Genomic DNA, 14,059 nt, shown 5'->3' with positions numbered 1-14,059 from the left:
TAGGAAACAAAATTGTTATGACATTTTGAATAAAAGATTTGGCAACTTACATGTACATGCACGGCCTAATATTCAACGATGCAAGTTACCTGAAAGTATAAGAAATCGGGCAAAATGGGAACATTCAGAAACATGCACGTCAAAACCCCACCGATCTGACAATGTACATGTAATGCCACTCATGGATGCTTTCTCTATTTGAAAAGACCATTATTTGATCTGTGCATCACTGGTTTTTGACAGAGTTATCTGCCCTTGAAATGTTCATTTTCAGTGCATTTCGATGAAATTATAACTTATTGGTCCAGCATGATGTGAGAAATCTTGTCTTTTTTCCTTGATTTTGATGGTACAAATAGTCAAATAACACTATCAAAATGATTTGGTTTTTTTCATACCATGTTTCACCCACTGCCTGATTCTTACAGAGACTGACACTTAAATTTCATCAGGTGATTTGGAACAAAGTTTCCTTGTGTTTATCTATGAAGGTTTAATTTAAGACTATATTGTAATGATATCGACCTCATTCTTTACCAATGCGCAGGCGTTATGTACATGACAATGCTTCATAATGGTCTTGTCATTAGCGATTCTTTGATGTTCAAATATTTACGTTTATAACCTTCGAGATGAACTGTAAAGTAAATTCTTGTAACATCCGTTTTACATATCGTACCACGTCAAAGTTTCCGTGGTCAATGTTTATCGTATAATGTACGGACACTAACTAACATCAGAAATTAGAAATACTACACGTGTATAATGCAATTGTTTATTTTTTGAAAAGGAAGAAATGAAAGTTTATTTGTTGTCTTGCTAATATGTACTAAGATAATATCAAAGTTCTGGATCACATGCCAGATCGAGATTTGCATACTTTATCGGAGAATTAAGGGGTACATGTAAAGGTATATGTAAATGTATTTATATACAATTGATGCGTATGAAATCTACAGTTTACAGCTTGTTTTATGGTATGGGTTTTGCCCATCATTGAAGATCACGTGGTGACCTGTTGGAGTTTAATTGTACGTTGCTTGGGTTTTGGCGGATGTCTGTCTCCTTGGCAACCATACCATATCCTATTTTAAATAAACAATAATACCTGAAAACTGGACTTCCCATTAATTGCACAAAATACTTCCGGACCCCCATCCCCAAACAAAAATGGTCGTTATGTTCACGAGTGTATCCTAAATAAGAATTGATTTCACATGAGTCGTATCGATACTGCTTTTTGGTGGTAATGGACAATACCTTCCTTTTACGCAGGTGCAGATTTAAAACAAATCCTAAAGGATGAGTAAGGAAAAAGTGGTGTATCGCATATCGATGCTATTATCTGCTTTTTGGCCACAGGATCCATCTCTTCTGTCGGAAGTAGAACTTACCCACAATCCGGGCGATATTCAATCCTTTTTTCATCATTGTATTTCTGAAGCAGTTTTAACTTGTAAACGAGCAAATGGATTTTCAAAACGTCGTTTTTCATGCCCAGTCGAAACTTACGAAATGTCAACATATGTAAATGGAGAACTCAGTTCCCATTGACAACATAGTTGACATTTTGATCATGTATGCTACGTTTATATATATGCTAGATGTATCAGGTTTGATTTTATGAAGGCGGAGGGGGTAATTGCGAGAAAAAAATCAGATTATGAAATTTAGAATGAATGATTATGATAAATTGGCATATTCAATCCAATATTTAGCAGATAGCGTACGCCCATTACGCCCTCACTTAGACCTGCCCCATGTCTACTAAAAAAAGCATTCATTTGATACGGAAACTAGAACTATCTTATCTATAACTTCATGGGACACACCGATAGACCTTTTTGTGGTAACTGTGGGCTGCTTGAAGCATGCTTAATATATACTTCCGCGAGGACATTAAATTCTTTTGTTATATCCAAGAACTACCTCGCGGAAGTGTGTACTGAGCATGATCATCAACTTAAAACGTAAGTCTATTCATCTATTATTCTCCAGATTTGTATCTTTGTATGAATAAATGAAGTACTGTCTTTAAAAAAAAAGATAGCCGACACAGTAAAATTTGGTCTTTTTTACTTACAAGTTTTTACATTTTATTCAAAAAAATTAGCACATGGTTTCGATACAGTTTATTCGAACGCCACTCATGTATCAGTATTTGGCCAATCGGGAAACAGAATTGCAATCAGGTGACTTGCGTTTCCATAGAAGAGCGTCCTTAAAGTCAAAGGGTAAAAAGCGAAACTATACTGACTGTCGGAAAAAAGATAGCAGACGCATATTGTTTATACTAAATCTGAAAAGGATTTTATTTGGTGAACTGTGATCACTGTTTTGTATTTCAATTATGTTATTGGTTCAACAAGTAAACTATATTTCCAATTATTCAATGTATAAATTAAAAGATTATTCAATATATAAAGGTGGTCCAACGTATTCCGTACACCAATGTCCCATATGGAGGCTTAAATTTCACTGTTGTGTTCACAGCTGTCCAATGAAATGCGAGGTTCAAAGCTACATCGGTTAGGTTGCCTCAATTCCCGACTGCGTCGGAATAACGTTAAATACAGGAAAACCATATGCTAAACTCCTCAACTTGAGATGGGCATATAAAACAAGGGCATGTTATGATCATCGTGCACCCTCTCCCAACATTTCGTTTATGGTTTGTTTCTTTCGCAAATTTTCGCAAAAAAGAAAAAAAGGTTGTAATAGACAAAACACACAAAATAATTCATTTTGAGTACAATTTGTGCAAAAATCAAGATTCCATTTAAAAAAAAACTGCATTTACTGATATACAATGTCATACATGTAAGACTCTCAAACGACACCAATACGTAATGGATGTCAAGAATATTAAAAAACGTTAGTTATTTATATTTTTTTTAATTAACGGTTGGAAAGTTGGACGTCGAAATCGAAAGAAAAGACGGACACGACCACATAAAATTCACCGTTCCCTTCATTGCTTCGAATTTCAGGGATGAGTCCACAAATTTTAAAAGGTGAGGAGTGATTCCGATCAAGAAATTCATAAAAGAGGGGTCCTTGGTTATTGTTAGCTCACATTTACCCAAATTGTTGTACAATAATTTACAAACGCTTATAAAAGACCCTAAAACTTCGGTGAACCAGGTTTTTTTTTTTTTGTTTTTTTATCGAACAAGAACTAAACTGTTTCTGAGTTAAAATTTGTATTGGGAGTACTCAAATGTGTTTTTTTAATATAATTTTACATTGAGAACTTTTTTTAACATGTACATTTGCGATTCGTAATCCGCGGTACGGATACATTTTTGTACCTAAGAATTCTAAGTTGCACAAGGAAGCGAAGATGAATAATTGTAATTTAGTGTAATTTTACAATTGAAATGCAATTATAATTTGTTTGTGTCTTCATCCTGAGGGTAGGCCTAACATCTACATACACGGTGTCGTTCACCTTCAGTTCAACAACAGCCGCAGCGGCAGAAGTGTGGTACATGTCAGTGTCACGAGCATTCGTGTAATAAGGTGTTACGTACGAACTTGACAGTACGTCGAAATTCCGGCTTACGTCACGAAGAACAATACTAAAGCGCCTATTTGAAACACTGTCGCCAATAGTGACAAAGACCAAATACAGTCCTGCAGTTTCGCAAACAAATTTTCCGTTTGTTTTTAGCGATGTCAGATTGCTAAATCCATGGGAAAATTTAATGTCGGTAAAGGTCATTTGAATACCACTAAAATAGTTGTTAGAAAAATCGTAGTATGGCACTCCTCCACAGGCTTGAAGGCTCACTGCAAGAAAAACGAGATACACTGGAGACGTTTACTTCGGAAACCCAGGAGGAACGGACAGGAAAATAAATTAAATTGACTGTAATACCTCAATGTGCATGTAATAATGTCGAGACACTGTTTTAACAATACATGCATATACATTTTGTAGAGATAACGATGAAATATATTCTTATAATATACTATATGTAAACCGATACAAGTATTACATGTACAGTGTAATGTTGATCAGATTTTACCAGTGTGCGTAACTTATTCACGATAAACAATTGATTATCCTATTAATATATTTTTTCTCCATAATTTATTGCCACAACTATATTTTCATCATAAATTTCAAATGTAGTGGCCCCGTGCGGGTCCGGATGTCAAAAGAATTGGCCAGCAGCAGCTCTAAGCTTGTTGTAAAAGGTGACTAAATAGTGCTCAGAACCCTGGCCAGGGGCTAGGGCACTCTGCCAACAGAACAACTGGGGTTGTGTGCCTCAGGTGGTGGAATGGGGTAACCCTAGCATGTTTCATTCTGGGGTCGTCAGGCCATAATACGGAAAACCTGACCGCAAACCATAGTGGTACAACGTATTGGGAATGATGCCACGTTCCTCGCACGTTAAAGAATCCTTCTGTGGTATTCTTCAGAAGTAGGAACCATAGGGCTCCGCCACAGGAAGCTATATTGCCCGACCATACCCACCTCTCCCAATTTCCAGTTGTTATCAAAATTTGTCGACCCCATTATCCATGTGTCCCATCCCATTTTCATTCCATAACCATTTTATGTTCATTTTATCATCCATTTCATGTTCATCGCCTGAATATAGCTGGAATATTGCTGCTCGGGCGTTAAACCCCAACAATCAATCAATCAATCAAATGTAGTGACCGGCCGATTGATATTCGTGTTTTAACGTTTTGGCGGGAGAAATCAGAGTGAAATTACCGAATATATGTCACAGTGTATATTGAAAAAAAATACACAGGGATCATTCGATGAATCACTACTACATGTATCTATATAATAAATTGATATAACGTTTCAACTGTATCGATCAAACGATCGATAACATGTATGTTTCTTGTACATGTACGTCACCTGTGGGTTTTTGTTATGTATTGATACATGTATTAATAGGTCAAAAGAAACCCTTTTAAGGTTAGAATGCTTATCGTTCGTTTTTTTTCTGCGCTTATAACTATGTTTTAGACAAAGAGCAGTTATACAACCGAACTGAAAAAGTCCTGTGTTTTTCAATCTGAAAAAGGACAGATAGGATTGCTTTGTTCGGTATGTTCTCTCCAAAATTTATAAATACCTAAACTAGCCCAAAAAATTAAAATGAAAGGAGATGGGCGATAAAGAGTCCTATTGGCCTAAAATTCATCTGGAAATTAATTATAAAGTGTTGAATGATTTAATTGTGAATTTGGATACTTGAATCCTTCACAAATGAGAAAATTTACATATTTCTGATAATTCTTGTATTTAAAAGACAGAAAAAATGCTTGAAATTTACCAATATTTAGATATTCTTTCAAATTTTGTAATTTTAACTTTGTGATAATCTATTATCGTTAATTTGATCCTCTATCCTACACAATAAAAACTAGATGAGCTGTCATGTACTACAATACATCGTTGCAGTCCTAGATTAATCCTTGGAGGAGGAATGCCCCGATCAGCGAAAGCTATATTATTTCATATAGCCTAGCTGGCAGAGTGGTCTAGGACGTAGCTATATTATTTCATATAGCCTAGCTGGCCGAGTGGTCTAGGACGTTGGACTTTGTGCAGGTAGTGTTGCCGTGGATGTCACATCTGTGCCTCCCACGGAACGACCAAAAATTTGCCATATATATATATATATATATACATATAGAAGGGCCTGAACAATTCCAAACGATGTTAGAACTGTCAAATTTGCGAAGCAAATTTTTTGGTCGTTCCCTCCGCGGGACTCGAACTCGTACCGCTGTGACATCTATGGCAACACCGCCTAGACCACTCGACCAGCTAGGCTATATAAAATATAGCTTTCGCTGGCCGGGTCATTCCTCCTCGTAGGATTAATCTAGGGCTGTAACTTAGTACACGATGTATGGTAGTACGGGACAGTTCATCTAGGTGTTATTATGTAGGATAGAGGATCAAATTAATAATGCATGTCACAACAAATTAATATCATACAACGTCTCAGAATGTGACGACTCTACTTGCTAAGTCCCGCGGAGGGAACGACCAAAAAATTTGCTTCGCAAATTTGACAGTTCTAACATCGTTGGGAATTTTTCAGGCCCTTCTATAAGTTAACGTTATCTTCCCTGTATCAATTTGATCCGATGGAGCAGTGTAGCAGTATCCTATCGAATACCACAGCAGGGTTCTTTAACGTGCGAGGAATGTGGCAACTTTCCGAACACGGTGCACCACCATGGTTTGCGGTCAGGTTTTCCGTATTATAGCCTGACACCCCCAGCATGTAGCATGCCAGGGGTACCCCCATTCCACCACCTGGGGCACACATCCCAATTGCTCTGTGGGCAGAGCCCCTGGTCCCTGGCACTATTTAGTCGCCTTTTACGACAAGCTTAGCGCTGCAGCATGCCTTGTCTTTTGACACCCGAACCTGCACGGGGCCATATACCTTTTAATAATTTGGGCAAAATGTATATAAAGTGTGGCACATGAACGAAAAAAACGCAGAGATGTTTTTGCATTAACCAATTAATCATACCTGATACCCACCAGAAATAACCATAAAAGTGTGTGTAAAATTTGCCTTTTTAAGATAGTAATAGATTGAATTTAGTTCAAATGCACTACAAAAAAATGGCGGGAATATTTTCCCGCGCTCTGTCCCTATATAAACAGTCAAAAATATCTACGTCACAGATGCTTCAGGATAAACTTAAACAATTTTTAGGTTGTTTCCTAGATGTACTGAATATATTTTTGAATATATTTTAGGCAAAAATGACTAAATTGGAGAAAATAATGTGCCACCCATTGCCTGATTCTTACACAGAATGGTATTTAATGAAGGTTCTGTGAGTTTCATTCATTACTATTGATGTAGGAGATATTGAGAATCAGCGTGTTCCCATAATTACATATGTATAAACAGTAGTCTCTACTTTGAAACGTGAAACTTGATTTAATATGGATCAAAGAGGCACAATGAAAATAATATGAAATCAAGAATCTGTGGATGATTTATGTTCCATAAAGTGTTGTTGGGAAGTAGCATATAAAGAGATGGGCAATGGAGCTCAGCGACAAACGTTCGTTTCTTCTCTTACTAACCGCTGCAGACAGGCCTTTCGAAATTCTCGGACATTTGTAAATCGAACGTCGTCAGGGGCGGATTCAGGCTGGGGCCTTACGGGTCAGCGCCCCCCCCCTAAAATTTGCTAAGTATGGGTTGTCAGTGGTAGATTTAGGTGGTTTCATGTTGAAACTTTAAATTCCCGCTAATTTTACTACAAAAAATATCTACATTACACCCACTCTAGAAGAATATTTCAAAACTTTTAATCTCAAAAAATGTTTCGCCTCGATCCGCTCGATCGGCGAAATTTTAAATTTGCGCCCCCCCCCCCCCCCCAACCCCGTTTCCAATCTAAAATCCTAGATCCGCCCCTGTTCGTTTAACCATCGGATAACGTCGTGTAAAAACATTCACTTCTGTCCGAGATTTATACTTGCATTTTATGAGAGGGCTGGCTGTAAACAATATGATAAGCGAACCTAGGATCATTGAAAATATAGACTCCAGCGACGGATATGCACAATATATGAGTAAACCCCCGCTTATGAAATAAAATAAAAAACAAAAACAAAATGAGATTATATTAATTAACTTACTCAATGTGCATTTATATCGAAAAATAATATAACTAATTTGAAAAAAAAAATTATGTAGACGTTTCTTTATTTAACTTGATTATTAAAACGTATAAAATCGCTCAGCCAATCAAAATACAAAAGACATCACTGGTGACTCGGAGTTATATTTGAGAGAAATAAGTTGATCGAAAATATTACCCGGGCTTCCAAGTTATGGCTGGCTGCAGCGTCTAGAGTGAGTTCAGAAGGTCAGAAGCAGTTCGGAGCTTCAAAGATGTGTACCCCTCTCTCCGTATCGAAAGATATTGTAGACACCCCTCCCACATAACGAAATGTCAACCAGGGCAGCCAATGTATTTTTTTTTTGTGTGTTTGTTTAACACACTGGAATTTGCGTGCGTTTCAGAAGCTAGAACATTCAGGTGTGTGTTTAGTATTAGTAAACTAATTTCACAATTTTAATTAAATAAATATACCTATTTGACTATTTGCATCTAGACTGTCGGATAGATTCTTTATCTCAAAGGACATCTCAGTAAGGACCGAACTCATGTTATTTGACACCTCAGAAACAAACTTGTCAAAGTCAATAACTTCGGTTCTTGTTATTTCTAATGTACGATTCACGTCCAATTCTAAGTCATTGAAGTTCTTGTAAGTTCCGGTTTTATTTTCCAAATTCGAAACTACACCTTGTAAAACGCTGTTTTCTATCTGTAAAGTCTTGTATGTAATTTTCATCTCTGATGTCTCATTTTTCAGATCTTGTAGCTCCTGTTGTAACTGTCCGGTTATATATTGTTCAATCTGACGCCGGTATTTCCTCTCCTGCATGATGAGATCCAACAGGTCCCGATATTGTTGTTCAGCTAGTCCACTCCCGGTTCCCACCGGATTCTTCGTGCTGCTGTCAAATAAAAAAGAATGTGTAACTGTTATAAAACAAAGAACAGCGAAACAGAACTGCAGTGACATTTTCAAGCGGCCGGTTCTTGAACGAATTTTGTGAAGACGTGATGTTGGTTAAATAGCCTAAAGTCGTAATGCACTATTTAAGGCAGAGAATTATTAATGATTTAAACCTCAAATGTTTATGGAATATCAGAGTAACAGCGAAGCGTTTTTATAAATTATCTGATACAATTATCCAATTGGTTGGTTGTTTTTAAACTTTGGCAAGAAGTGAATGGACACAACAAAGACTTCGGTCTTAGCTTCAGTGATATTTCATATGTTATCATATTTCTTTGAGTTTATGTTAGATATCTTTGTTAATATAGTATGGTACTTATCGAGAAAACGATTTGTTGCATTCTAAGTTTGTAACGTATCTTGTAAATTACAATTCAAGTGTTAGTACGGAATTTATTTTTGTCGCTGATCTCAATTGCATGCAAGACATAGTGTTGATTTTCTTTCATTTCTGAGAACGGAAAAGCATTAAAAACTGACTATGTGTTTAGCTACTGTGTATATTGCGGCAATTTTATTTTTATCTTATTGTCTCCCTTGCTCTTTCTTCCTGTTTGACACCGTTACTCCATCAAGTGGGTATTATCAGGATTTACTCGATTTGCTACATGATGAACAGAGACAACGCGACCAACTCGAGAAGTACATTGTTAGGGACCTACAAACTGAGATTCAAATCTTGCGAAACGAGTCGGCCATTCTCGGGAAAGAAGCCAAAAAACTGCAACAACTGAACTCAGATCTCCGACTGAAAATCGTGAACTTGAATGGTGGTATCGCTCTTTTAAAACAAGGGGGCATTCTGAAAGATGACATTGAGAACGATAAATTGAAGACTGCAAGGGATTTACAGAATATGACTGATCGGATAAGAGACATTTTCTTTTATTTTTCTCAGCACCAGGGTGAAATTAATTCAAACATTTCAACTATGAAACAAAGATTGAGCACGAACAGTAAATCAGGTAGGGGAACGTACAGTTTGTACGGATTAAGCGTCGATTATAAATACAAGCAAATCAGGTATAGGGGAACGTCCAGTTTATACGGATTAAGCGTTGATGATCAATTTAAGTAGTACTGTTTTTTTTTACGGATTAAGCGTTGATTATCAATATACATGTAAGTAGTACTAATTGTACGGATTACGCGTTGGTTATAAATACAAGTAAATCATAGAGAACGTACAGTTTATACAGATGTAACGTTGATTTTCAGTACAAGTTATGACGAATTGTATAAGGTTGTACGGGAAGATAAGTATGGAACATGGAATATAATAATTAGTTGTTTAAACCACAAAGACACTAAACTTTTCAGCTGGCGTATTTACAAGACGGTTAGAATGTAGTCTCTGAATAGGAGCAGTCCTGTCACTAGTAAAAAAATACTCTGATCGAGCTTTTCTGTTAAAGAACCCCTAAAACTGGGCTCCGCCACAAACATATTATATGAATTGGTTTAACTAAACCCATTAATACCGACCGTGAGAGAACGGTTATATGTAGGATATAAAACCCTCAATCATTAAAGGCGCGAAATATGTTTCAGGGTCTTTCAACATCCACTTCATTATATGTTCAAGGCTAACTGATTGTTACATCCGCAAATTGTTTTATTATTTAAGTCTTTGAATGCATTATTCATGAAACAAGATATCCATCAAATGTTGATCCTTGACTTACCGATTTATTACCGTCCTTCCTTTATGAAATTCGGGCCATTTACCAGTCTTCTCCATTTTTCTATTTTTATCGCTACTTCGGTTGGTTCAGTTTATGTCTTAAAGCCAAGATCTTTTTTTATTCTCTTTCTGTCGCTAATGCCTAATTGTTCTTAATGTTATTGAAAATACACTCAAAGACGAAAGAATCAACGACCAGAATGGACCAGGTGCATTGGAAGATAAGCATCCTCTGTTATTCTTGATATCCCCGCCAAGTTAGATACAAAATACTGTGTCAAATACTGGTTAAACTATGACCTTGTGAACAAATAATTTATAAATTATATAAAATATTTTCTTTTTACAGTTCAAATCCAGGCTTGTGGAGGTTTCTATTTGAGGTATAATGGGTCAATCGTTTTTTCCAAACTGAACATGACATCGGGATTCCAAGGTCTATCTAGTTTTCGAAAGGACGGAATATTTCGCTGTGAAAAGTCTGGATTGTATCTCATCATTACTAGTCTTACCTCGGTCGATTCAGAATCAAGATATTCGATTGTGAAAAACAACAATACCATCTTAGCAAAGACTCAGATCGTGCCGCAGCACAATTACCTCAGTTATATGTTTCACACCGGAACTACTTCCGCTGTGGTCAACCTAATTACTGGAGACACGATTTCGGTTAAGTCTGACAAGAATATCCAACTTTTCGGCGATGACAGCTGTTTTAGCCTAGTTCTGCTTAAATAAGGAAATTTTGATAATAACAGGATAATTAATTTGAAAGAGTGAATAACCAAAATATGACCACGAGTGCCGAAGAACGCCTAGATTGAGCGACTTGTTTTTTCTGCGTTCTTTGCACGAGTGATCATATTTTGGTTATGGAAGACGTCCTCATATGGATACGCAAGTCACCTGATCGTAATTATGTTTACTGATTTCCCAAATACTGATAATTTAGTGGCGTTTGAAAAAAAAAAACATCAAAAATTGAAATTGCGTGCCATGTGTTATTTCCTGAATGAAATGTAGAATATTATTAGTAAAAAGAATGAACTTTTTTCTGCGTCGGCTATTTTTCCCTTTTGAATATAGTACTTATTTCACATGTAAGGTCATTATTTTGAATATATATAATACCATTTATATTTTTTCTATATAATGGATATACTTGTTTATACTTATTCGTCTGAATATAGCTGAAATATTGCTGTTCGGACGTTAAACCCCAACAAACAAACACACAATATACTTATTTGTATACTAGAATGTGCTGTAATCTATTTAATCAATTGAGATATGCTGTCTATTACTGATCAGTATGTGATTGTTACTGTCAATACAAGTAAAATGTCTATTTGTTATGTACTGAATTACGCAAATACCGTTTTCTCTGACTATGCTTTATCCAATAAAATCATTTGAATTTGAAAATTGTAAGTCACTGCTTCTCTACCAAGCACGCAGTATTTAAGGGGATAGAGTGGCGACCCGTTGGTTCGGAGTTAGAATAATGTGTCAGTGTGATTGCTAGCCGTTGAATTGAACAGTGAGTTAGCACGATAAAGATCCGGTTCAGCATGTAGGTCTAGTACCAAAGCAGGGTCTGTTCGATTGGTAAATCGTTCTCTTCTTTAAATACATGAAGTATCTGCCACAGGACGTTAAACTATAATCCAAAGCCGAAATCAGGGGGGGGGGTGCGACGGGTGTGATCGCATCCCCTCTTGACAAAAAACAACTTTCAATTGAATTAAGGTAGTAGACCTAGGGTAAGGGACACAACTCTTACAAATCATTGGAATGTTTGTATTTACCATTTTACATCAATTTCATGTAAGCATCAAAATAACTTGGTCTAATTTCATTCTGTTTCAAAGAAAAAACTTGAAAGGCTTTAGTGAAATTGAATATAATACAAACATATCATTCATATCAAGGGTAATGTCCCTGGCCCTAGGTCTACCTCCTTAAATCTTAGGGTGGAATTAGAGAGAAATCAAACCCGATAACCAAGTTAATTTGTCTATCAGTTCGCACCCCCCATTCGTTAAACCTGGTTACGGCTTGTAATCAATCAATCAATCTGAACGAATATTTGATATTTTTATAGACCCTCACTTTTTAAAAGAAACCGTGGACATGAAAGTAAAAAAAAAAGTTTAGCCTTGGGGTGAGGTAAGGCTAATAATAATTATCAAAGAATATGGAGTTTAGTGCATCACATAAGCTGTTACAGATAGGCATAGGGCCTACAGACAAGCATAAACAGGGAAATAGATCTTAATTGTAGTGTTCTAAAAAGATGTTAATGACCTAAGGGACTGGTAATTTATAAAGGTAAAATTCTTGATATATTTAGGTACCACAGGAGGAGCATGGGGTCATTGAAAAAAAAGGTAAATAAAGGGGCTTCAAATTTTTGTTTTCTAACTTTAAAAGGGGAGGGGTTAAACTTTGCAACTAATTCAAAGATAAAAAAGGGGGTGTAATTTTATTAAACTCTTGAAATTTCTATCTACATGGAGGGGTGTTGAAAACAATGAGATCATTGGAAATTTACACCTTTCCCAACAAATAGAACTAAATAACCAGTCCTTTAGACAAGTATAAAAACATTGATTGTACAATAAATAAGCGTTCAATAAGCGTTAATGAAGCCAGGCTATAATAACGTTTAATTCATACTGTTTGATGTTAACACGTGTTTATTCAAGAAGTTTAGCCATTGAATTAAACCCTTAAAGACTGATACAATAATTTTCCCATTTGTTACGTATTTTATCTGCTCCTTAATTATTTATCCACTTATCCACGTATTTTGTAATAGCCCATCGATCCAAGTAGAAAATAAACAAAGCTCTTTGACGTAACCCATTAATACATTTCTTATTAGTACTGGTTTCCTGTTTGAGCCTCTTGAACTTAAAGTGTTTTGAGGTCAAAGTTCAGGATTCTGACAAGATAAGAAAATTCGAACAAAATCTTCAAAATGGTGGAAGGAATTTACGGATAAAAATGAGACGACTCTGCAATATTTTTGCAACTGTTTGCATCACGGGTAAGTTTCCTATATGATCTGTTTCTAAACTGACAATTTGATTCGTATGATATCTTCAGAAATTGACCCTGTATGAACTTGCATCTTGATAGAGTTTCATCTAAGATGAATTAGCTTATTTTATCGATAAAACATCGCAATTTTCTTCTCTGAACGCTGTATGCAGTGGTTTGTCAATAATGGTATGCACCGCCGGGATGCATCGGTAATTAGGCTATTACAAATTGCAACAGACCTGTAAGTCTAAAAGCTAAACAATGAACTATTGAAATGTGCATCGTTATTTTATTTATAGCTACATCTGTAATTTGGACCAATTAGCGTGCCTTCGTCGACACGTGGAGGCATTTGATATTGTATTTGCATTAAAAATACGATATAAAAAAAGTGAAAGCTTCTTTACTTTTTAATTTTAAAGTGGGTAGTACAGACTTATGTTTTTTTTTATTCATTTCTCAAACAACTGCATAGTACTGTACTGAAAGATAATATTTGACAAGTTCTAAATCTGTATAAGAAGGGGGACACTATTTTAATGGGTAATGTTTTAAAATACTTAGAAAGTTTCTGTTAATTGAAAAATTGAAATTTGTTTTTTTTTGTATGGCATTCCTGAATACGCCCATGTACCACCCTGAACACATCTTGTCAAATCCCAATGGCACATCTGAATACATCCTGTCAAGTCCCCATGGCACACCTGAACACGTCCTTG

The 14,059-nt window shown here is 36.0% G+C and overlaps 3 protein-coding genes across 7 annotated transcripts in view; 2 read left to right on the top strand and 1 right to left on the bottom strand.

Moving 5' to 3' along the window:
* Positions 1-2,071: 2,071 nt before the first annotated feature.
* On the bottom strand, positions 2,072-10,908 carry LOC148596798 (uncharacterized). 5 transcript variants are annotated; one of them, XM_088564170.1, is made up of 3 exons: positions 10,805-10,908; positions 8,113-8,543; positions 2,072-3,792 (listed from the first exon to the last, which is right to left on the bottom strand). In XM_088564170.1, the coding sequence occupies exons 2-3, from the start codon at positions 8,468-8,470 to the stop codon at positions 3,359-3,361; spliced, it is 792 nt and encodes a 263-aa protein (XP_088420296.1). In that variant the 5' UTR covers positions 8,471-8,543; positions 10,805-10,908; the 3' UTR covers positions 2,072-3,358. The 5 variants fall into 5 exon arrangements, with proteins under 5 accessions (XP_088420296.1, XP_088420297.1, XP_088420294.1 ...); XM_088564171.1 differs by having other exon boundaries at positions 8,113-8,540; positions 10,805-10,902; XM_088564168.1 differs by lacking the exon at positions 10,805-10,908 and adding an exon at positions 10,294-10,701.
* On the top strand, positions 9,003-11,674 carry LOC148596797 (uncharacterized). Its single transcript, XM_088564173.1, has 2 exons — positions 9,003-9,573; positions 10,642-11,674. Exons 1-2 carry the CDS (start codon positions 9,090-9,092, stop codon positions 11,028-11,030), a joined length of 873 nt encoding a protein of 290 aa, XP_088420299.1. The 5' UTR covers positions 9,003-9,089; the 3' UTR covers positions 11,031-11,674.
* A 1,511-nt stretch (positions 11,675-13,185) lies between these two features.
* LOC148596796 (receptor-type tyrosine-protein phosphatase S-like) overlaps positions 13,186-14,059 on the top strand; it is a 35,622-nt gene continuing 34,748 nt past the window's right edge. The window contains exon 1 of the mRNA XM_088563060.1: positions 13,186-13,344. Coding sequence (XP_088419186.1) covers positions 13,302-13,344 — 43 coding nt within the window. The 5' untranslated portion in view covers positions 13,186-13,301. The remainder of the gene's footprint in view (positions 13,345-14,059) is intronic.

The sequence above is a fragment of the Perna viridis genome, chromosome 15 (genome assembly GCF_037379345.1).
Source record: "Perna viridis isolate PV_CMFRI_1.1 ecotype Kerala chromosome 15, ASM3737934v1, whole genome shotgun sequence".
Taxonomy (NCBI): domain Eukaryota; kingdom Metazoa; phylum Mollusca; class Bivalvia; order Mytilida; family Mytilidae; genus Perna; species Perna viridis.
Note: the sequence above shows the minus strand (reverse complement) of the source record. Positions and strands in the feature narration are given on the sequence as shown.